The sequence below is a fragment of the Thermobia domestica genome, chromosome 16 (genome assembly GCF_964235325.1).
Source record: "Thermobia domestica chromosome 16, izTheDome1.hap1.1, whole genome shotgun sequence".
NCBI classification, from domain to species: domain Eukaryota; kingdom Metazoa; phylum Arthropoda; class Insecta; order Zygentoma; family Lepismatidae; genus Thermobia; species Thermobia domestica.
The window spans coordinates 124266506-124292827 of record NC_137469.1 but is presented as its reverse complement, the minus strand read 5'-3'; the positions used below and the strand labels follow the sequence as shown (position 1 = coordinate 124292827).

At 34.7% G+C, this 26322-nt stretch overlaps 1 protein-coding gene across 1 annotated transcript in view; it reads right to left on the bottom strand.

Annotated features, from left to right (window-relative positions):
- LOC145673391 (pickpocket protein 28-like) overlaps window positions 1-26322 on the bottom strand; it is a 202321-nt gene that overhangs the window by 24213 nt on the left and 151786 nt on the right. The window contains exons 4-7 of the mRNA XM_081743049.1: window positions 18209-18377; window positions 16781-16926; window positions 9999-10113; window positions 5785-6067 (exon numbers count right to left, since the gene is read on the bottom strand). Coding sequence (XP_081599175.1) covers window positions 5785-6067; window positions 9999-10113; window positions 16781-16926; window positions 18209-18377 — 713 coding nt within the window. The remainder of the gene's footprint in view (window positions 1-5784; window positions 6068-9998; window positions 10114-16780; window positions 16927-18208; window positions 18378-26322) is intronic.

Genomic DNA, 26322 nt, shown 5'->3' with positions numbered 1-26322 from the left:
CATGAAGACATTTCTCAGTGTGACAACCAGGTATGTTATGAATATCCTTAAAAATATTTAAACTATAAGTATTGAATTATATTGTGATGTTCCTTGAAGCTTAGAGGCTCCTTATAGCACGGGAACTGTATACAACTTACAGTTTAATGTGGTATGTGAACCACGATAAAGTTCCCAATGTTCTCCCAGCTGGAATTTAATCCGAAACCATGTACACCGAAGATGCACGAATTAGGCACTAGTACACGTGAAAATGGTGTCTTATATTGTAATACTTAGTTTTGCATTTCATCACTGTATTTAGGCTAAACGGGACGTTAGATACGAATGCTGATATTCTGTAACACCCATGCCTTGAGTATGGTTCGAAGCATGTTTTGAGATGGATATCTTAATGCCTTAGACAGTTCGTTAAACATCACCCGCCTGAGTTGTTACTGATTATTTCAGGTGATGACCCTCGGGAAATCAGTGAAGATCCTTCGAATCTAGCAAATTATTTTCCGGGAGATGGAAATCAGTGAAGATCCTTCGAATCTAGCAAATTATTTTCCGGGAGATTGTTTGACTTTAGAAAAGCAAACCATACACTTTGATATATCGAATAATTGGCAACTATAATCCGAGTAGAAAGGATTATTAGTACTAGTTTTTGCGCTCAAGCCTTCAGTTCGTTTTGCGCCATATGTTCAAATTATGCTTAATTAAAAAATATTTATTTCTTTACATTTTGTATTATTCATTCTTTTACTGCTTTGCATACCTAATATGCGGTTACATAAATATTATGACCCTTGTCCTCTTATAATAAACAGCCAAGCACGTTGATGTTCAATGCCATCAGAATCCATTTTCAAATAACTAAACTGAAACAATGTAATTGCAATTAAATCTTCAAAATATATGGAAAAACACACATGTTAATGCTTAAAATCTAAATATGGTGAGGAAACTTAACTTGCTTTTAAATAATTAAACTAAAATCGTATAATATTTAAGTTTCAGTGGTAGAACTCTGACTCTGATACTTCCAATTATCTAGGAATAATATTAACAGACGAAAATCATGTCCACAAAGAAGCTGAATGTCGACTGAAAGCAGGGAATTCGTGTTATTATTCAGTTTAAAATCATTTGTTGTCGAAAATCTTGTCGAGGAATTTGAAGCTTCAAAGTTATAAAACTATAATCATGCCTGTTGTGCTGTGTGGTTTACGAAACAGAATCGCTTACTCTGAGTTAAGAACGTTGACTGAAAGTATTTGAGAATCATCCTAAGAAGAATATTCAGACCCAAGAGGAACGGTAATGGAGGTGGATGGCAGGAACTTCATAACGAGGAATTACATAATTCATACCGTTTACCAAACATTGTTAGGGTCATCCAGTCTAGAAGGCTCAGGTAGGCAGGTCATGTAACCAGAATTGAAGATAGTAGGAACGCTTTTAAACGTTTGAGTGTAAATCCAATCGGAACACATCTAGGTAAACCTATGCGCAGATGGGAGGACAATATTAAGATGGGTTTTGCAGAAACTGAACTACAAAGTAGAAACTGGATCCAGTTGGCTACGGACAGAAATCAATGAAGAGCTTTTCTAAACACGGCATTGAAACTCCGGGTTCCGTAGAACATAGAAGTAGTTAGGTAGGTAGAACTCACCTCTTTTGCGTGGGGTCCCCAGTTCGATTCTACGCCATGCCGAATGACTATGATGGACAAACATCGAATGAGATGGTTTTCTCGAGGTTACTTTCGCTAAATTAAACCCTTACTTTTTCGGGAGAAAGGTATCATTTCTAACTTTATTTCTGTTCATAGGCATTCATGATTTACTGCATCAAGTTAAGAAAGTTGTTACACTAACTGCGACATTTCTTTCCCAAAACGAAGAACTGAGATTTTCAGATGCAGGTGCGCTTTAGTTTGAAACAAGGAAAGTATTTAATTATGTGAGGAACAAGATCTGACTTTCTTTCCAGTTACTTCATACACTAAGAACTATGGTCATGTGACCATCCAAAGCTGATCACCAGCTTTATTTGCAATCCTTTTTTATTGAAATTACAAGTCCTCGTGGAAAGAAAAACTATTCTTCACGCAGTGTGTCAAATTCCTTCAAAAAATGTTTAATTGTCGTAAAAGTGGAATGTGTACAAATTATTACGGCTTGCGAACATATCAAGTTTTTAACTATCAAAGCTCCTGTTTGAATATGTAACTTCATGAATATGTATAAACAATACATTTATAGTTAAATGAAGAATTGCAGTTTGCCTTATATAGTCATAGTGCAATTTGACCTCATAAACTAGCCACATGACTTTTCCAAGTGATTATGGCACAGTATAGCAAGTGAATATTTTACTAAGTACTTCGGTGTATATGTTGAAGTATATTTTGATCATTTCACTCTATTTGAGGTACCGTAAGATGGGGTTACTTTGCACAAAATATGAAGAGTTTCACAGTTCTCTGTCGGCAAAACCATGAACTGTAAAGACGAAATTTCAACTGCCATCGTAAGATAGAACATCTAATTATATTTTGGATATAATGTTGGCTGTTAACATCAGTTCTAATTACCGGGTGGGTTCTTTGTTGTAAAGGTATGGAAAGCAGTCACTTTAAAGACGGCCAAAATTTGAAAGATATCACCGACAAGAATTTCCGTCAAAGTTAAGTCAGTTTCGTAGAATACTACTTTGTATAATGAGATTTTGATGCAATAGTTGAAATTGAAATGTGAAACGTTTTAAAGTCATAAAAAAGTAAAACTGGGAAAAGGCGGTTTTAGCTTCTACTCGAAGTTACTTTGCACCAGTCCAAAATACTCCTTGGATAGGAAATTATCACTACTGGAACTTCCTACATTCTCATTTTAGGTAAATTTCCTATTTAGGTAGATGCTAGAATGAATTTCTTGTTATAAAATAAATTATGAACACTGGCGGATCCAGAAAAGTAGTTTGAGAGGGGCTTCACTCACAAAGGCTTCGTTTTTCCTTAGAAATCACTAGACTTATGGAGGGGCTTGCATCTTATACTATATCAATGACTAACATTAGATTTTTTAAAAAAAGTTAAATCATGCAATTTGGTTGGACTTCAACCTGGAAGTCCCAAACCCTGTAAATTTTCCACTGATTACGGTTAGGATGATATTTTTGGAGATAAGAAACAACCAAGGTAAATCAGTTCACGGGGCTTTTTTATTTCTGTTCCTGAGTTAGCATTTTTGTGGGACATATGCTGAACTATTAGAATGTGGTTCCTGTGCAGGGACCAGAAAAGACATAATTTTCCTTACAAATATCGATAATTCAAACTAAGTACTGATACCAGTACCATCATTTTCATATCAATATTTGTAGACTGAATGCAGTTTTGTGTAGAAAGTAAAATGTGTAAATACTGAAGTGAAAACATTGCATAGAAACGTTATGTTCGTATGTTGAACATACCTTTTGTTGTGCAAAGTAACCCCATTTATGGGGTTGCTTTGCACCAAAGTTTATATTTAAATAACTATGGTCATACTGAATGTTCACTAATGAACTTCCATTAATGTTTTCCTTATATATCTAGCTATTATATGTTAAAATACAGTGTTTTAAATCATTACGTTTGTAAGTTACACGCGATTTTCTTTAAAATTGCTTAAATCTTGTGCAAAGTAACCCCGTCTTACGGTATATTTTGAATGGAAAGCAATCATATGAAAGCATTCAAAACACAATCTTGAGCGTTCCGGTTATGTCAAATTACTCATAACTTTTCAAACCACCATCTTTAATGTTACTTTGTAAAAGAAGACAATCCATGAATCTTCAGTGATAAAGTAGTGATTAACAGCCATGGAGCGGAATATCCACAATGGACGAAATAACCTATTAATGGATTAGTCGCAAGATATGTACAAATACTTGTTAAAATTATTATAAAGGGAGTATCACAATCATTAGTAACTGTTAATGACAGAATTTAGCGAAATAAAAGTCGTAGTAAAAGAGAGACTACCCAGCTTCTTACTTTGTGTTCCATTTGCATGTGGATGGATTCTGGTTACGTAGCCAGTTAGGTATACTAGAACAACACACTAAACCAACTTCTCTTATCAGCAATAGAACTGCGAAGAGGACGTTATAGCCACGTACAGAGAATCAGTGAGTCAAATGTTGTTATCATTACAAAGGAATAGTCACTTGCCATTGTTCCCAGGACAAACAAGAAGCTTGACCAATTTAAACAGCAGATCTTGACCTTCAAGGAAAAAAGGTTGCTTTTGTTTAGGTATGAATTTTAACGAATTTCTTGTGTATGTGAAAGTAGTATAATTTGATCTGAATGTTTTGACTGCAATAAGATTTAGATATTAACTCTTAGGGAATATAAAGTCTCTTAATCGTTCGTGCCAAGTATAGGACCAGCTCTGGAGAGTAATATTTCCGGAAGTGAGAACTAAATACACTGTTTTGATTGGTTGGTGTTATTCGTTTCTTGCCACGTAGCTTACATATAGCAGAAATCATACGCTTGCTGCTGTCAGCCCTCGTGGTCGAGCATGTTAGCGCTACCAGCTAGTAATAAAAATTGCTTTTGGCGTGAGTTCAATCCCGGCCCAAGGAAAGATTTTTTTTTTTAATTTTCATAACACTTTTTTGCATTAAACTAAACTGAAAATAATACTCAAAAAAAGTGATTTACTTACTTTTGTGCAGATAATTAGTAGTAGTGATAGTAGTAGTAGTAGCAGTAGTACTAGTAGTAGTAGTAGGAGGAGGAGGAGGAGAAGGGGTAATAGGAGTAGTAGTAGGAGGAGGAGGAGTGGTAGTGTTAGTAGTAGTAGGAGGAGCGGGTTAGAAGCCCTGCAGGCTCGTTTTGTTCCACCTTGACCCTCATGATAAAAATGTGACTAACTTAGAACAGCTGGCTTGCGTAGCGCGAGCAAAACCTTACTTCCGAGAGTATTACTCTCCAGAGCGGGTCTTCCAAGTATCTACTCTTTCCTCTCATTTTGTTGATTCCACAATCACCATCCATTTCATCATAACCGTCTATCTTATTCTCTCTTTTCATGGAGTCGATGGACAGAAAAGATGTTTTTCGTTTAGTAACTATTCAGAATATGTGATTCTGTAATTATGATTTAAGTTTATAGTTACCATATACAAGGTGTTACAAAAACATGTGCAATATTTTGAGAACAGGTTTCTCACATCAAAATAAGACAAAAAGTCCTCTTGCATATTGTCGAATTTCGCGTCGTGTAAGAGTGAGAGGGTTACCAACTTGGAAACGAAAATCGAATCATGGCAATTGGAACGGAACGGAAAGATGTGCAATACTTTGATAGGAGACTTGTAATATCAAAAGAAGACAAAAAATCTTCTTGCATTTTGCATTGATGTGCACATCTTTCTTTCCGTTGCAATAGTCACGATTGGAGTTTCGATTCCAAGGTGACACACCCTGTTACTCGTACAAGAGGCCGAATTCGACAAAATACAAGAGGACGTTCTGTCGTCTTTTGATGTGATAAATCACTTCCCGAAGTATGTGCAAATCTTTCTGTTCCGTTCCAATTCTCATTATTGGAGTTTCAAATCCAAATTGACACCTCTGTCACTCTTACACGACGCGGAATTCAATAATATGCAAGAGGATCTTTTGTATTCTTTGATGTGAGGCATATGTTCGCAAAATACTGTGACACATTTTTTAACACCTTGTATAACCAAAAAGTAACACTAATATTATGTCGAATAACTTAAATTTCGTACTTGGTATAGGGAAGAAATATGGCGTGCAATCACAGTTATCCATGATGAAGTTTAGTCGGCACTCAATGTAGCAATTTACTCGGCTATAATGTTTTGTGATTGACAATTCGGATTCTCCCTGAAAGAAACAACGTCTAATTTCTTTGGAAACTCTTTTCACCTCTTCTGATGTTTCAGTAATAACAGGAGATAGTTGCAGTTGCAGTAGTTTCTTCTCTATTACAGGGACAAAGTATCCTTCTGAAGAAGCATCAGGAAAGGAATCTGGATTATGAACATAAACCTGAAACAAAAACAGAATGTACGAAAATTAGTTTTATGTCTGACCACTGAATGGAATATTAGCATGAAATACTCATATTTTACTTTTACACGGATAACTAAGAAGTATTTAACTATGGTTAAAATATTGTATTGGTTAAACTTCAATGACACATGAATAATTGAAAAGATGACTATTATTAAAGCTGTTATGTAATGACATATTTTTGATAGTTCAGTGAACAAGTACGCACTGCGAGGTGAATGTGCGTATAAATGTTTATGAACTTATGAAAACAGTCGCGTCACAACATTAACATTTAGTTGCCGAAATTTAGACTTTTTCAGATAAACCGGGGTTGGCGAAATATTTATTTATAGTTATTTTGACTTAAGCATATAAAACATAATTCTTTTACTATCTGCGCAAGATAGGGCACGACAGAGACAGAATAACTATAATTATTTCCTCAATTCAGCCTTACCTGCAAAAGCTAAAACTTAACCGTTAGTCAAATGGTAATTTGCATTTGTTAATTAAGTTAGGTTTCAAACCATGGTTTCTATTGGTCAGGGAAATCAGGGAAGTCAGGGAAAATATTGCTGGTCAGAAAAACTCAGAGAAATAGACTGGAAATCAGGAGAAATCAGGGAAATTTTTTTAAAAAATGTTTTTTTTTAACATAAATTGTACACCAATTTCAGCTTAACCAACAATTAACGATCGCAAAATGGAACTTCGCTCAGATTTTTATGGATGATAAGTGGAATGTACGTATGAGCAATTGATTATTATTTGCCTCTATAAAATAAATGTTTTCATATATAAATAGTCACCGTTCTTTATTCCCTATTTATATGTTAACGTCATCCGACACATGTCATGAAACTAAGGGAAGGTCAGGGTGAACTCAGGGAAATAGATTTCTGTAGATCAGTAGGAACCCTGCAAACTGTGGTTGTGAATACGATTGGAAAAAGGTAGCTAGAAAAAGGAATATGAGGTGTTACAAATGATGGAAGGATGAAATGATGGAATGATGGAATGATCAATTTTAGATGTAGTTGAGAGGAGGTAGGGAAACTGTGGTTGAGAAGAAACTGTGGCACGAGAGACGTGCTTAGAGGACATTGTGATAGGGAAAAGAATGAACGGAGAAAGAGGCTACAGTTTATGAACAGTAGTGCAACAGAATGTTTATACGTGAAGACGAAGAAGTTAGCTGAAAATCGTGAAGCATGGAAGTTTCTTAGTTTTCTCCAATTGACGTGCTAATAATGATGGAAAACGATATTAATAAGTAGCTCAGAACTGAAAGTAAATACAAGATTTTTTAAAGCTTACCAAAGTAGTTATTTAATGATATTTTATTCCACGATATTATATTCATGTGTTACCGCAGGCAATATGTTCACCTTTTCTCTGTATCATTCGTACAGAAATCGTCTGAACTCAAAGTCTTGCAGAGATCTTAGTGAACTACCTACTGCGGTTTTCTTCCCTTCTAAGTAAAATGGTTAAAATAACTAACAGAAAACGAATTCGATTACAATAAAAGAACACTGGAAGACATATTTAAGTGTTTTGAAAGGAAGTTGAAACACTTGTTTAGGTGTTTCAAATATACAGAGTGTTTTAAAACAACACCGACGTCTTGGAGGTGATCCCTGACGTCAAGGTAGGACAGGAAGTATAGACCAACCTGGGAGCACAAATGCTTCCTTAAGAAGTTATAGACTGCCGAAAACATGAAAAAATGAACTGTAAAGGTCCATAGCTCCAAAACTAGGGAATCCACCGTAGTCGGGTCAAGACTTCACTTAGAAACTAATATGTGCGCTTTCCAAAAATACATGTTTTAGAATGCTAAGGTACTCACGCAAAAATTTTTATAGAGGAAATTTGACTACGGGCATATACGCGTAATATGAAGTACTCACCAACTACCTCTTTAGATATTTTTATAAAAAGGCCTCGTGTCCATCTTAAACATAAATTAAACATAACTTTCTTACAAGGCTGTCTGTATTCTTTATTATAAATTAACGAGAAATATAACAGTTTCGGAAGTATATCACTTCCTTCTTCATACTTCCGAAACTGTTACATTTCTCGTTAATTTATAATAAAGAATACAGACAGCCTTGTAAGAAAGTTATGTTTAATTTATGTACAACTACCTCTATAAAAATTATTGCGAAATTACCGCAGCATTATGAAACTTGGATATTTGAATAGGGCACATACCAGTTCGTAATTGAAGTCTTGACCCAACTACGGTAGGTTCCATAGTCTTGGAGCTAAAACTTTTAAAGTTCATTTTTTCATGTTTCTGGCCGGCTGTAACTCTGAACGGAAGTATTTGTGCACCCAGGTTGGTCTGTAACTTTTTTTCTTATCTTAGTGTCAGCAATCACCTACCAAACGTTGCTGGTGTTGTTTCGAAACACCCTATATAATGTAAATAGTGAATTTTATGTCTCTAACCTTAAAAGATTCCAAGATTTTGACATCTTATTACATAAGATCACGTTTCTACCATTTATATGTCTCTTTAAACTATAAGATTTACCTTTCTCTCTCATCCTTTAAGGAAGTCTCAGCCCTTTGGGTGAGTACTACAATAGTCGTGCGCGGATAGTAAAACAAGACAAGAAAAAACAGCGCATCCAAGTGGTTACCTCAGGGAGTTGTTTTTGACACCACATTTCCTGTTTCGTAAAAAAAAAAAAAAAATCCGTTCATCAGATCATAGGTTCGGTTTTGTATGTACAGAGCGTATTGGTATACAACCTTTTTCCTCATATATATATTCCGTTCATCAAAACAAAACTTGGTACACTCATTTCTTATTGCTTGTAGTATTTTTCGAGACATATTTGGATTGTATTCTTTTATCCGGGACCACTCTAGAGTTGAATCAAGGTTAATGGGGGATTTCTGGAGCGAATTTACGCGCCATTTTCCCAATTTTCCCTATTCATGTACGATATGGGCACCAATACATAGTACCTCTGGAAAGCTTGGTATATGCTAAAGAGAATGAACTATAAATCCTGACATTCCAATTAACAGTATTGATGCAATAGCTATTTCACTGCGAGTCTACGATTTTCTTGATACTAACAGGGTTAATGTGAACCATTCCGTTGTCCATTAACTTTTCCCATTGTCCATGCCACCTTATTTTTGGGGCATGAACATATCTTTGTTAGGTTTATCGAACGGGTAAGGTTTGATTGGGATGTCCGGATATCACGTTCATGTACGTTCCTTGTAAGTACCGTTGCCCTTTGTGAAGTTAAAATTGTCATGCTGTCATTTGTTATAACAAAATCTATTCAAAATTCATAATATAAATTTGATATCGTATTATATTGAATGAATATTTTGCTAGTATTTATCTATTTCCGTTTGCTTCATTTTATACTATCGTAATATTTTGCTTGAGAATAGCCATTAATCATATTTGTACTTCTAGTGGTTGTACTTGAAGTAGATTAGGAACGTGTGTCGGAGTTCTTCATTGTCTTTTTATAAGAAATGAATACACCTACTAAGCAAGTTTTTAAAATTAGTTTTCTGGGAAGGTAACTACAGGGAAAGTTGTTTCCGTTTACCAGGAATTGTACCATGCCGTCACATGTAACTAAATATGAATAATAACGTATACCAGGGACACTAATACCATTCCCAAGAAAACTTTTTGGAACAATCAATTAAAACTACATAGTAAGAACTTAGTAAAATATGAAATTAAAATTAAAATTAAAATTGAAGAAAGTGTCTATCTGGGTACACGCAGACAGTATTTATCTATTTGTTTGAAAAATAAGTAAGATGAGACATAATCTTTTCAAATAAGTCGATTATACTTATACGGTTATACGTATGGTTATATGGCTATATGGATAAGTCGATTATCAGTTTGGATATACTCTACATTACTCACCATGTATCCTCGTGGTTTGACACTTCCTGGTAGGATTTCTCCAGTGGAATTTCTGAAGAGTATCTCGAGACCTGTGCAACTTCCTTTCGCAAAGTTACGAAGCGGTGTTTTATGGCTGCAATTTATGGACAATAGAAAGAATTAATTTTAATAAGGTTCCATACAAAATCAAGTTTATAATGTAACTACTTTGAGACTTACACGGGAAGGCTTTGAATCCTTTCCGCAGAATTTGAATGAAAATAAATAGGTCAAAGTTTGTTGTGCTAAACAATATGGCACTACTCATTTGTTATAGATTTGCCTCGTATGCTCTTAAGCACAACGTATGGCTGTCGTGACGCAAAGAGCGAGAAACCTTCAGTATCGTTTACAGTTTCTATGGACACTCTGATACAAATGCAATAGACAGAACATCTAATCTTACATTTACCGTATCAATTTGAAATCAACTCTTTCTATAGTAAAACAACACAATTAGTGTTACTATTTCAATAGTTAACACCGTTTTTAAAGTACTAAGGTTCAGTATTGTCAACCTGGGTTGTTACTCCTTTAACACCTGAGTGGAATGTAGCCTTAATTTTGGTGGAACGAATTTGAGCGAACCCAGATTGGTAACATTAGTCTAAGGTACATCCTAAATTACCTTGTCTAAGAACGCACCTCTAATGTGCTTAGGACATAGGGTATGGGGATTCTCCACCACTATTTTTAGACGGCAAAACAGAACCGTAAAGTTAAATAAAAGAGACTTATTATTACAAGAGATAACATGTATTCTGTTTAAAATTTAGTGTGTGAAGTGTGTGTTTGTGTAGCGAAAATATACGTTATGTAAATTTAGGTGAGTGATCAATTCTCAGTGTATAAGTAGGAAAGGTTAACTGGTTCATACCTGCAACTTGATGACTTTTGACCTCCAATTTACGAAAGATCCTCTCTGCGTAATGCTGCAGTCTTTGGCGTATTTCAGTATCAAGTCCAGGTTATTAATTGTCAGCGACACGATTGTTAAGTTATTCTTGGAGTTCTACTACCTCGCTAATTGTTCGACAATAACTGTTATCGCTGTTCAGTCTCCTGACTGTTGAATGTCTACAAACTCCTTCACTCCTCACTCCTCACTGACTTTTGGCCAAAAGACTGGATTATTTATACATCCAAAGATGCGTGCATTACAGCTGATGGCTTTCAAAATTCGGGTCAAAAAAATCATACACGTGCATATGAGATTTTTCTGAAGAAATTTGCGTTAACCAATTCCTCTTAAAATGAAGCGTCATTTCAGCACTCTTCATTTACATAACTTGCATAACGCTGTCCGATCAATGTGTTCCTGTGAAACATGAAATTACAAAAATGCTTACAATCACAGACAATTAGATCATTTACATTCGCAAATTATGTTTTAGACATTACACATATTATAACCGAAACAAATAATCTTTGAGAATTCTTACAATTTAAAATTAAAATGAACAATGTTTTAAATTAATAAAATGAATTATTAAGATCGCTTGACCGTATATTTATTTCGAAAGTATTATATCCGTGTAGTAATATGTAAACAAATTGTTATTCTGTATACTTTATTGTGTTTTAAATATCATTTTTATAGTAATATGAGTTCTAAGAAGTCAAGAAATGTTATAGAGTAGACAAAGTTTTACTTAGCACTAGAAGTACCGGGAATATTTATCCTCAGAAGGGCATACTGTTTATTAGACCACCCATGAAAATGCGCAGTTATTAATAACCATGTGCATAGCGAATTATGTGATGACCTTATTAACAAAGCATGAAAAACGTTCAATGGAATATTGTATGATATTGATAATGATTCTTTACAATGTTTGTATTATAAGATACAGAAGTATGTCCCAAAATTTAGATCTACACCATAAGTATAGAAACTCAATACATACGAATATTGAGTCGATATTTTTTGCTCGTTGCTCAATGTTGTCTTATTGAAGGTTTTCTAAGCAAAATAAAGCATCAAGCCATTGAATCAATTAACTATATTTAGAGTGTGGTATAAAATAGAAAAAAACTGCACTTGATTTCTTGCAGATAATTTGTTTCATCACTTTCTTCTGTGTAGTTACCGCAAACTCACCCCAGACTCGCTTTTTGTATTCTTTGCATACATCAGTAATTTTGTTCTTGTTGCATAACCGAGCTTGGCTTGTCTTTTCCTCTGAAATTGACTGTCTACTAACAAATTATGAGACTCGATTTTGCTATGAAAAGGAGTTTTGCAGTTCCATAGCGATATTTCTCAAGAACTTTTGTTCGACTTATTTTACAGCTGGGTATTCCAAATATCATCACTCAAATATCGAAGCACCCTATGTCAAGCATTTTACGCATCAAATAAGCATAGTGCTCTTCTCATGTATTCCTAAGTATTTGGCAGCAGCATTTACGCTATATATCGTGTTGCAGGTTGACTGCCAAGTTGATTTGACGGTACTGCTACCAGAAGACCATAAATTTCTTCTTACGTTTGTCTCAATTATGGATAGTCATGTCGCATTTATGTCGCGATATTTTGCTTCTCCCGAAAATGTACCAATGGGAGTCGACCAGCGTATGTCATGATCATGATCTCACAGTAATTTGTGACAATGAGCATCATATATGATGCTCAAGAACCTGTATAAGTTAGTAATTTGTGATATCGAGCATGAGCATCATATATGGTGCTCATGGCCCCACAGAAAAATGAGGTGAGCACCACATATGATGCTCATGATAGTCAACCTGTTATAATATGTTCTTGTTTTCAGTTTCTTTCTATTTTCCAATATTTTGTAGTTTTGTGCATTGAACTGAAAATAAGCACCTTTTTATTTCTTTTAAGCTTTTATGCTGTAAATAAGGTGTTCATTTTCTCTGTACACGTCTGTGACATTTAGTGCTTCATACCACATGAACACATGAACAAAATTTTAATTTCAAAAAATACATATATTAGTATCGATAAAATGAAAGAATAAATGCCAGACGAAACAAGATTTATGAATCGATGAAGAAACAAAATTTATACACACACATTGAAAATTTGAAATCGATGGATGTCTGTTAGATAGAGATACATATTGAGACAGTGACAGAAAATGGAATAGAAGGGGAAGAAGAAGCAGAAAGGGAGCACATATAATATGGAATTGAAATGTAGTAAGGAAAAAGAACCGTTTCGTTCCCAGAAATTCAAAAGCAACATAGAAGTAACGTTTGGATTTTATTTTATTCCAGGGTTATTCGAATATATAGAGGATGCTTCAAACATTCATTAGTCACTTTCAAACCGAAGACCAAACTTGACAGTCAAATTAAATACGCAATTTCCAGTTGAACTGTGGAGTTCTGAGACACATGTAGGATAATGTCGAAAGTACAACACACATGCCTTGTTTGTACGTGTTTTGGTTGCAAATGTGATGCTGTGCATTGAACGTACTGATCCGAAATACATTATAATATACCCAGCAGGTAGTGTAGGTAATACTTTTATTCCAGACTATTAATGTAAACTGAATACAAGAAACGAATGAGTGCTATTTTCTGCTAAATGTCTATCAGAAAGGGACAATATTAGAAGTCCAAACTGTATGTTAAGGAAAAGTGACAATTGTTCAAAAGTTCGTTAAAGATATAGCAAACCTTGTATGTTTCACATTAGCACCATGAATAAACCACATTGAATTGTAGGATGTTGAGACAAATTATAGAATGAAAACGAATTTTGTGTCAAATAAATAAAAACTTATCTTGAAATAACAAGAAAAAAGGAGTCATATCTAAATGTTTTCTGTTCCGAGCATCAAGTTTCGATTTCATCTATTGCGAATTGACACAGAGAGAATGAAGAGGCCAGAGCTAAAACGGGTCGTTGTGTCAATCAGGTGATGCGGGTTAGGTGGTGGACCACCACTGGGTCGAGGATTTGGACCTGTACTGACCCTGTGATTTGATTGAGACGCGGTAACCCGGACGATAAAGAAGATATTTTACTTATTTCTAAACAGTATTTCTTTTAGAGGTAACCAGGATTGGAGATTTTATCCCCAGAACACAAAAGATTGGTCGTATTCGAGACATTTGAGTCATTTTGAACGGGAACTCTTCTGTTCGGGTTAGGGCTAGTAACCAGGCAATCAAAAGTGGCTCAGTTTTATCTCTTGGATACGCACATGCACGAAACGTGTCTTAGGGTGTGTGCGTGAGAGAGAGAGAGAGAGAGAGAGAGAGAAAAGTAATAAGACGAAGATAAAGATGACCAAAAAGAGAGAGAAGAAGAAAAAGATGCAAAAGCATGATAAGGAGACGTCAAGAAAGAAATAAAGAAAGAAAGAAAGAGAGAGAGAGAGAGATGAATATAAATATTAAGATTACACTGTATTATTACTTATCAGTGCACTGTATTACAAAGAACGCAGGCACTGTTTACTTGGATTCTTGCCAGAGATGCCATGTAAGTTCTCCAACCGCAGATGAATCTCAATTTGCAGCCATTATTGTGTGAGGAAAATACTTTCTGGTGGGAAATCGAACCGAGATTTTCCATTTGGAAACCTAGCGATACTCGAAATGTTACTCTGCCTAAATTTTCTTTAACAAATGGCATAGTGTTTCTATCTAAGAGCGAAAATATTTAAAGCAGATGTTTCAGATCAATGACCTATTTCCAACTGCCCCTATAGACTTTATTTGCCCTTTCCAAATCAACATTTATGAAACGTCTCTATCGTGATGCAGCGGTTTGCTTCCACATTCCTAAGGATTGCCATTTCGTATGATTAGTCATTCTGTGATTCTTCACTATTGCTTTCTAAAAGGAACTTCGGCTTGAACAGATGTTGGCTACTGTACTACTCAAAGATTATCCCTACACTATCTTGATGCCTAAAACTATAAGTCTAATATTAGTAAATTCGGAGCTTACCTCTAGAACGAACCGGCTTCTTCCTGTGAGGTTATTTACAACAAATTCATTTATTCATTTATTCGACGACGTGTAAACAAATTAATGCCCACTAATAAACGAAATAACAGACAATTCAGGAAATATTACGGAAATAATAACACATTACGCAGAAATTTCACCGTGCAAGTTCAAAGGTATGCGTATAAGTATATTAATAATAATAAAAAAAAAAGAAGAAAGTTTAACTTTCATTGTATAGTTGTCACTTTATCGAACAATAATATGAGTATGCTCCTCTACTTGCAGCCCCACGCACACATACATTATACGGCTTCAATCTCGTGAACGATTCTTTGAAGAATAGGCTCTTGTCTCATTTTCTCTTCTCTTTCCAGAAAAGCTTCGTACATGGTGTTTATCCACCATAAATTCCACATAATAATTTTTAAATTGGGACGATTTTTACCTATCATATACAGCTTGCCAAAGGCTTATCGGGAACAACTACGTCCTTTAAACGGAGTTATAATCTTCACGGCTATTAAAAACCGTATAAGTCCTTAAAAAGTGTTATTTATCTACGCAAACTCTCGAAATCAATCCTTTTGAAGAAAATTAAATTTTACAGAAAATAAAATTAACTTTGTGTTGGGTTGACAACAAACACTGTTAATCATGTGGTGATAGTGTGAGGTATGTCAGAAGATTTATCCTAGTAATTGAAATACAGATAAAAGTACTATTTATATTACTGCTTAATGTAAATTATGAGGATATATATTTATTAAAAGAACATCAGTAGATAAGTTGAAAATCCAGCTCTACTAATAAATCATCATAGAGTTGGCATCATACTGTATGGTTAATTCACCTTCACCGCCGCATTAGAAAAAGTACTACAAGCATAGAGTAACTAAACTTTTTAGAGTTATAGCAAAAAGCAAGGTTTGACGAACACAGGGTCCAAACCTCCCCTTCCATACAAGGAACTTCTTAGGTCGACCTTTAGCAAACCTATAGTTCTTTAGCAGAGAAATGATTGGTGTGGCCTAAAGATTTTATCTTATTTTTCATCTGTACTATGTTTCTTACAAAAACAACTAGTTTTTATCGTTTTTGAGAAACAATTGAAAATTGCGGACCCTTTTTTGAAGTGTAGAATAATACCAGTTCGATACTACATAGGTGTAAGATTTTGTAGTATTGTAGACGGCTCTTGACAATAATTTCTAGATGTGCGTTTGGCAGCAACGCGTTTTACAAAATGAAGAAAGAGTAAAATTACCCATCATTGCTTCTTTTAAAATTCTACAAATACAAGTGAAAATGCCCAGCTACGGTGCTCCTATTGTGCTTTATCTTATTGTTAAATATAGCATATTTCCAGTAATCAGTAGGGACGTCTTCATTAATGCTTATATTCTTCAAGAAAGTAAAGTTGTATTTAATTTTTATTACTTTCAACTATGTTTAAATCCAATAAAACGTCCTTGTTTGGTGTGGTTACTTGCAAATATTTTAAAGCAAACCTTCAGAATTGATTAATCTTCAAATACAGAGCAATACTGCTACCTGTATTTATTACGCATTATTATACTAAACCATTAAAATGAGAGATGTAATTAATATTAATCGAACTAGTATATCATAAATGACTTGGTGTTTGATATTCTTACTAAATGAAACATTTACCATTATAATATAAACATAAAAGAACAACCAACGCAAGGCAACTTTAAATCATTGGAGTAACGTGGTGGTAATATTTAGAACACGTGAAATCTACTCATCTATCTAATTTTAATTTATTTTACACGTTTAAAACGAGAAAATGAAATGAACTCACTGACTTGACTGGTTCAAGGATACTCTTGAATTAAAGGAATAGCAGAAACCTTCTTCCGTTGCTTGAAGTTCAAATAATGAGCAGCAATTCCTAGAAGTCCCTTTCCAGAAGCAAGTTTGAAGTATTTCCTCACAAGTTGGCATAACCTGACATAGAAATAACCATAGTTTGAAAAACTTCATAAAGCATTTAATAGATTATAATTAAAAATTAAACTGTAGCGGTAATGTAGCTGCACGTTGTTTCACAGTCTAATTACAAGTAGTATACTCTTCGCTATTAGGAATATGGGTACCACTGTTAGAAAACAAACAATAAATAAAATCTGCTACGCAAAACATAAATAAAAAAATACCTTCTCTCTCAGCCGACTGAATAATATTCAATTATTATTGGGAATGAATTGCATGTATTTAAGTGATAATTTCCCTTTGTTTTCTGGAAAACTGTACTTGATAATTTATCCTTAATCGAGTCATTTTGTTCAGCTTGATGTGACGCGTTGAGTGATAATATCTCGTATCTTTCGACAATAAAATAAATGACATAATCTGAATAGTTCTACACCGGGCCAGAGGGGCGAAACGTTCCTAGGGATGATTTTTCAGAAAAAAAATCCGGTTTTCCCGATTTTCCCGGCTAAGGTTATGCTATGGACATGTGAGTGGTACCGTTGGAAAGGGTGCGTTACACTGAAGAAAATGGCGTTTGAAGCATGACCCTAGACCAATAGTAATGACGCAGTAAATTTTTAGAACAAGATTTTCAGGATTTTTTCCCACCCTTTCTTTTCAAGCTACAAGATTGAAACTTTGCACAAGCATTGTGTACATTACTACATATTTTCTCAAGAGATTTTCTGATTTCTGCGTGAACCCAGGACCGGGACAGAGGGAGCAACATTTTGAGAAAATCGAAAAAACTTCCGGTTTTCCCCGATTTTTCCATTTTTGGTGTATAATACTGACATGCGAGTGGCATCGTTGGAAAGAATGCTTTATTCTGAAAAGAAACGAAGTATGAACTATGATGCTACGATAAATAGTGAGGAAGCAGTAGATGTTTGACTGAAAATCTAAAATTTAAATCAAAAAGTGGAAATCCTAAAAGGGTTAAAAGTTAATTATAATTGGGCAAGGATATCATTATCTATAGTATGTTGTCATGTCAATATCATTATGAAATGGTTGATAATGGCACTTTAGTATCATTTTAATCTTAAGATCTAATATGATTATCATATAGTGTCAAATTTTAAGCTTAAAAAGTAGCTTTTCTCAACTTCCTCGAAAAGTATTCATGAGCATAAAATTTATCGATTGCCATATGTATGATATTTGAACATATTTTCGTTTACCACTAATCCAGAATTGTAGAATTTTCCACCAATTAGAAATATAAACGAACACATTTATCATATTAACTTACCTCTAACATGAGTTCTGTGATATTAACGGCATCCAGAATATCAACAGGTACTTTCAATTGTTCTCGATGGAAAGTAGCCAGATTATAATGTGGGTAATAAAAGTAATTTAAAATCAACATGGCATTCATGTAAGGCTTCAGAGTCATCGAATTGTCAGTCTTCAGACGTCTATTCGAAAACAAATATTACATCAATATTATTCATAAAACACTCAAGCGTTCTTTGAAACAAAATATTTCATGACCCTGATATCAATTTGAAAATTTTAAATATTCGTTTAGGTACGAGTAGCAGTTTAAATTCAATGCATAAATTGATGTGTCATTTTTTCACAAATTATAATCAAAAAATAACTTCACCTAGTATGTATTGGCCCTTCGTTGTTATTAAGTAAATTGCATATGTCTAATCGTTTTTTTTTATTTATTTTCTTTGAAAATAATAAAAACATATTTTTTACTATTTATTTTAGACGGTTATATCAATGAACCTGATTGTTACAAACAGCTTCAGATACACTCGTATATTTTCTATAAGATATGACATCCTTTTACATTCAAGACATCTATATTAGACTCTAGTAGCAACATAAGGTTCAGATTCACTTTAAACTGCAGGTTTATGTCTCATATAGACTCTGTTCTAAAAACATAATCCTGCTGCGAACCGTGTTGATTTTAGAGATCTTGATACTTACCATCGCCTATGGACCTTAATCTGAACAGATGGTCTTTGTCATCAGATAATGGAATTCCTCGATGAAAATGGTAGTCTTGCCCTTAATGACCGTAGTCCTATTCAACTTTTCTAAATCTACGTGCCTTGATCACTTCCTGTATAGTGTTTCCCTTGTACTTTCGATGACATGCAACTTGATGAAACGTGCATCCACTGATTCCACTGATTTGTTCCATTTTCCACTGATCACTGAGGGCCTACTAATTTGGAATTCATCTTATCTTCCACTCTTCAACTTGAAGAGTGCTAACTGGCAAACATATCGGAAGCTCAGTGAGATTGATCCTTATGATGTTTTCTGTATATATGCTGTTTTAGACCTATTCAGAGAAATTGTTACACTTTTGCATGTAGTTTCATTCCAGATTCCGGAGGCAACGGTCTGTAACAGTGATTCCATACTGCTCTGTGGAAATCCGTGAGACTGCTCTGGCTAGTTAGAACGCCCTTGCTACTTTGATAAGATATTCAACGGCTGAAAATCTCCTACAATCTAGTATTCTGTGCGTTCGTGCTAGACATATAATTAAAACTTCGAACCATGAAATAATGGAAAGATTGTATAACTTCTCTCAGTAGTCAAACGGCTGTGATTTATTTGGCGCCGGGTACACTCAATAAGTATCCACGGTTCTACTATTAGTTTCTCTGTTCTATCAGCAAACAGGGTCTTAGCAAACACTAACCCTACAGACTTAGCTAGTATTTTGACCTTAGGCTTTTCTTTTATATTTCACTCCATACACTATTTACACGAATTTGGTTGGTTTCGTGCTCGTATCGAGTATAATCTTTAAATTTCCCTAGTGCCAATTTAGAGGATTACGTCATAGCCTATACGATTCTCGAGTTCAACTCTGTCTTACGTGAGTCGCCCATAGTCGTCTAAAATATCAACTATGTGTTTCAGTGGTTTCCATGCATATGGAAGGGACATGATGTGCTTGCATTGACAAGTAGGTACCAGTGCCATCGACAAATGTGATATGCAGTCATTTTCTTTCACTGGTCGTTACAAAATCCAATTATTCTAGCATCAAATGTAAACAAACTGTTCAGTATTACTAACTTACGCTAGGTGATTCTCGCGAGGGTACAGTACAAAGTCATATGCAGGTTAAAAATTGTTGAGTTAATTAGAAACGAATAAAAACTGGTGAAATATACGGCATTACATAATTTGCATATTACCAACATTAACGTGAAGGTTAGAGCCTTACTCCCTGTCAGGAAATATGTCATTTAAATAAAAGAATTGTTTGGGAGCATCAGATGTACGTCGTTTTTCTGCTTTTTTCACTTTTTTCTTTTCTACCTGATTGATACATCATAGAAATCTGCCGTAAGTGTTTAAAATCAGTGGATGACTGGATGTAAATTCAAATATTCAGTGTACGAAGTGTAGAAATATTTATAGTAGTATCTATGTTGACTTAAGGGAAGGACATGTGAAATTTCTGAAATCCTCAGATAAATGTACAGTGATGTAAAGATTTTAAGAAGGTTGGACAGAAATTCATGATAGTTCTATGGATTTTGCTGAAAAAACTTTGTCCGAAGTATCTAATTTTTTTACTATCAATTAAAAAGAAAATTGGCGAAATTAAGAACTCTAATAAAAGACTGGAGCATGAGTTATATATTATGATTTAATTGTACTGAAACATGATGTATAAAAGTTCAAATAACAACTAATTTCTATATGTCATTGTTTTATACTTTCTGCCGAATACCCAGGTGAGGAAATATCTTGATTTTGTTCAACAAATTGAAGAAATAGACGATATACTGTACAATTTTATAATATCATTATGGTTGTTGATTTTAATAATCCCTCTATTACAAACTTCTTATTTAATTGTTTATTGTTGACGTTATTTGTAAGATCTTGGTAAACTCTATTTCATTTCATAACTTAAGATCATTGTATTCAGTCAAGCTCTCGACTTTTTTTCTCTAATGTTGACTTGTACGTTAGCGCATCTAAAAATATGTGTCCTTTATTTTAAAAAAAATAAACATCATCGGTCATTAAAGTGTCAGTTGTATCTTAATAACACTATCTCCCATATTAAGCATACTACTAGTAAAGTACATAATTTTAATAAAGCTAATTTTCTCAATTTATATAGTTCTTTGAAACAATAGAACCTCGCATGGTTACTTGCGATAAAGGATGTTTATCTAGCAGTAAATTACTTTTATAATATGCTAAATAGCATTACCGACAGTAATATATTGAAGAAGAAAATATTTGAGACATCGTCACTCCTGCTGGTTTATGTTGGTCTAGTTCAGTGGAAGTTATTTATTAAGATATACACACAGAAACAAAGAATTAGCCTTAACACAGGAATTCAGTGTATATCTTAGAATATGTTCGTAACGTCTCCTGTCATTCAGGATTTCATTATTACAACTGTTTAACAGCATCTGCTTGGAAGAAAATTACTCATCTTGGTAGCGTGAGGTTCTGGTGTTCTAGTCTTGATACCTCAGGAATGAACAACAACAGTCACGAGGTTAAGACCTATTAATTTTAGGAGTGTGACAAGAATTTTTGAACTTAAGCTCAACATGCAAGTGGCGTGTTAGTTAGAATCACTCTCTCTGTTCAGCAAATTCCAACGTACGTTTCTTTCATTCAGGTTCACTACTGAAAATCTTGCTCATTTGAATATTGACAACCTAATATCACCTAATATCAAAGTCAGATTCAAGAAAATCATTGTCCATCGTCAGCCCTTTGCTACATTCTTCGATTTAGGAAAGGCTGGTAACACAACTTGTCGTTACGAAATTTTAAAAAAGTTTCGTGACTGTGTACTTTGTGATCACATGAAACAGTTAATAAAGATTTCCTGGATGAGCGTTATTTGGAGTAGTGGGTTCCAGTCTCTTAGAACTATTTCTACAGAAAAATATTGTCACAAGTTAATGTTCTTGCGTCACGGTCACAAGTTAATGTTTTTATTTACCGTCAAGTGTTATGTCCTAGATTCAAGTTTCTGTCCGTGTTCCGTTGTACCTTGACAATCTTGTTATTTATTGTCCCTCTAACCTTTGCGATATAATTTAATAGTCTCGAATATAGATAAAGCGCATTGACTTGACACCTAGTCTTCTACTCCAGGAACTGCTATCGGCTGAAGGAATTCCACTCCCTTTCGCTAAGGCTCTCTCGCTTAGCAATAGCTTAACCCTTATTGGGTCAACGCGTGGGTATGTAGCGGGTGTGAGCTTTAGTTCACATTTTTGCCACGGCTCAAGACATTTTGGCAGCACTATAACATTAAATCGTATTGTTCCCTAATCGTAAGGAACATATTTTTGGTTTCCTAGTTAAAAACCTGAGTGTGTATGTTTTTGCCACCAAACGAATTGACTTGTTGATCCAAACATGCATCTCAGTGGGACTCGTCTCTCATTTGTTCATAAGTTGCTATTTCTTGGTTTGACATTTAACCGCCACTTATAAGTATCACATACTCGTAATTGTAAACAGTTTTGTCTCCGAGCTATGAATTTGTCCATAACTGTGATATTGATCCTATTCTTTTGGTACTATTATACCGAATTTAGTCCTGTCCAAATTAGACTGTAGTTATATTGCTTACTTGTTTGCTTCCTACTCCTTCATAAAGCAATTTTATGCTATTTATCACTTGTACATTCGGCTACCTTTTGTTGCTCTCTATACTAAGAATGGTGTTAGTCTTCATGTAGAAACAGACAAATCTCCTTTAGCCTATCGCTGTGAAAGATTCCTGAGAACTTATACAACTCCTGCGAGTTACAATTCTGACCACCCCTGTAGATTTGCCCTACGACGAGGCCAGATTTACCAAATGTGTGTAGAATTTCCTTAGGCTGTAAGATACGTTCGTGGCTTTGCGACTTTAATCACAGACCAATTGTTGTGTTCTTCTCTTTGTATGCTATAGGTTTCTGCCTTCCACATGGCTATTGATTTTATCAAGACTCAACTTATCTTGTCGGCATATGCCAAACAGTACACCAGCACGAAGAATACCAGTCTGCATTTGGAATGTTGCTAAAAATACGAGTAACCCAGGTATTATACTAATATTATAATACCTCGATTTTTATCTGCTGTATACTGCCAATTCGAAAAGTGAGACTTTATTTTGCCTCTATCTTCGCCACGAACAACAACTACTCATAATTTAGTTTGTATGTATGTATTCATTATTAATTCTTGAACTAACAGCAGCTAACTTTGTCCACAACCATAGACTTCAGCTCTAACTGCGTCGTTGTTTATCAGCACTGATTCACTAAAGTTACTATGTCAGCAGAGTACCTTAAATTACCCGCTCTTCTGCAAGACATTCTTGTGAGATATCATCAGGTGGAGAAACCTAAGTCGTGGATGCCTGCTGAATGCTGGGTCATATTGGCGTTCGGAAAAACAAGTGTGGCAATGCAGGGGCGAAGAACGCCTCAGTGACAGATGTTGCAGTGGAGCACTTTTAACTTCTCTGATTTTTACAGTTATTTCTGCCAAGGAATAAGCTTTCACTGGTAGGCGAATTGAAATCTCGCCAATGAAAATAATCTTTATTTCCTAAAACATATTTCTTGTAATTAGCATACATCATCGAACACTAAGAAAAAATGAAGTTATATTGACACATTTGTATATGAAACACACTCACTTCACTCATTCCTATTTAGCGTGTGACGTTGACCGTCCGTATTGCAAAGATTATATCATCCTATAGAGTCTTTGTAGCATTCTTGTAGAATATCTGGAATACTCACGCTTTAGAGATTATGTAATACTGTTCAATATTAGTTGGATTTTGGCGGATAGTCCTACTATCGGTAACCGCACTCTCACTTTTATTCTTCAGATTGAAGTAGTTAATATTTTCTGAGGCTTTTCATTTTAGCATTTACCTGCTTTGACTAATTATTATCTTTTTTCTATATTTTTCTTTTTATTTGTGTTATATGTACAACTACTTTCTACATTTTAGCTTTGGTGTTTCAAAATGAATATCAGGGATTTAAGGTTGTGTAGTATTTATTACAATTAAAATACAATTCTAAATAATACATAAAATGAAAAGGCAACTCAAACAGTTTTGTACGTGCACATACACATGCACTGTTACTTTTGAAGATCGTTAGAAAGTACTAGTAGGAAAGGCGGCGACTAGTTGCTGCATTACGATCAAGATTTCCTGGATCGTGTCATCTTCAGTGATGAATCGACATTTCACCTAAGTAGCGATGTGAACACTCATAATGTTCTCGTCTGGGAGACAGCAAATCCCCACTAGATGGTACAGTTGCAACGAGACTCTCCTAAATTGAATGTGTTTTGTTTCATATCCCGGTTGAAAGTTTATGGGCCTCCACGGTCACCAGATCTGCCGCCATGCGATTTTTACCATTGAGGATTCATAAAAGATCATGTGTTTGTGCCTCCGGTACCAGCTGATCTACCTGACTTAAGAAAGAGGATTGAAGCAGTTCTTGCAGCAATTATTCCAAACACACGGATCACGGTCTAGAAAGAACCTGCCTATCTACTCGATGTGTGTCGTGTGTAATGTATTCAGAATCCAGTCATTTATAAAATTTTATTATTATTATTATTATTATTATTATTATTATTATTATTATTATTATTATTATTATTATTATTATTATTATTATTATTATTATTATTATTATGTTATTGCTCCCTTGCTTTGGTCATTATTTTTAATTCACGGCATTGTAGTTTTGTTTTACGAATTTAATTTTTCATTTGTTATCAACTGGAGCATGCTGGGAGTTTGCTGGCTTGCCATGTAAAAATTCTCAGATGCTTCAGTTGACGTAATTGCCTGGTGAGTTTAACTTCATTTTTTTTGGCTTATCAATTTTCTATAGTTTTGCGACAATATAATTGAGTGTTGCCAGTAATATACGTATTGCAGATAAGTTTATATATATATAAATACATATACATATTTATGTGAATCTTACGAGTATTAGTTCATACATTTTCATACATAATAATTATAATTATTTGTCATTTTTTATCTTGTGGCTGACGCCATTTTTGTAACAAAAAGAAGAAGGACAATTGTGTCCTCGTGGTTAAGGTAATTTTGAACAAAACAAAAAATTACATACACTACTTGGAGTAGACAAGTATTGGACTAAATTGCGTTTAGTTTCTTGTTGAATATTTTTGATTATTAAAAAATATATGTACAATTGTTAATTTTTGACTTTTATATTTCTAAAACCAGCAGTATAACCTCAATACCATATAGAATTCATATATGTATTTTGGCCAGAAACCAAATTACATTCTCGGGAAGTTAATTTACTCATCCAGATGTGTGGCTGTTTTTGTCTCTCTGGCCTTACAGCCTGCTTTCTAGTACATGTTTGGATTTATTCAATTTTGTCTTGGGTGGGTTGTGGGGATGGGGAGAGGAAATGGTTACATATAATAGATTACGTCAACTCCCTCTCGTATGTTTTTGTTTGTGGCCTTTAATCGAAGTAGCTCGGGGGCATGTAGTCTTTGCTATTACTTGTATTTGCTTGATAGTGAAAGAAACCTGTTTGTTTCTCGTGTTATCAATGGGATTATAAACAACAGGTGTAGATTGCTGGTGTGTAGCCTTGAACTTACGAATACAGGTACGTGCTATTATTTAATAGGAAAAAAGGACAGTTATATTCTGTTAAGGTCTTACAAACTTTATTTACTTGTAATAATTCATAATGTCAGAATCTGAAGAAGATAAGGACTTGCACCTTACTCGTTCCGGAAAGGTATGGGATTCAAATCCCGAGGCGAAGTCACAAGTTACTCAAACCGACTTTGAGTCAGGAGGTGATAGTGGGACTAGTAAACATATGAAATTCGGACAAACGCTACCTCATATGAATGAGAGTTCGGGTTCAATCCCTCATAGCAAATTAGAACAAAATGTACAAGTGAAGCTTATTGATATGTATGTGAATCAACTTCCGATGTGCGATAGTACAGTGCCCGACAAATTGTATACCTTTTTAGTCCAATTGAGTAAATTGGACGAGTTGAACATTTTTCCTTTCGAATGTTTAATGTTGGCAGTGAGATCCAAACTAACTAACTAACTAACTAACTCTATGGCCTATGGAACCCGGAGGTTCAGTGCCGCGTTCACAAAAGCTCTCCACTGACTTCTATCCTTAGCTAATTGCATCCAGTTTCTACTTTGTATTCCTATCTCCGCGAGATCCATCTTAATATTATCCTCCCATCTGCGCCTAGGTCTTCCTAATGGTCGTTTTCCTATGGGTCTACCAGTCAAGACTTTGAAAGCGTTTCTACTTTCTTCCATTCTAGCTACATGAC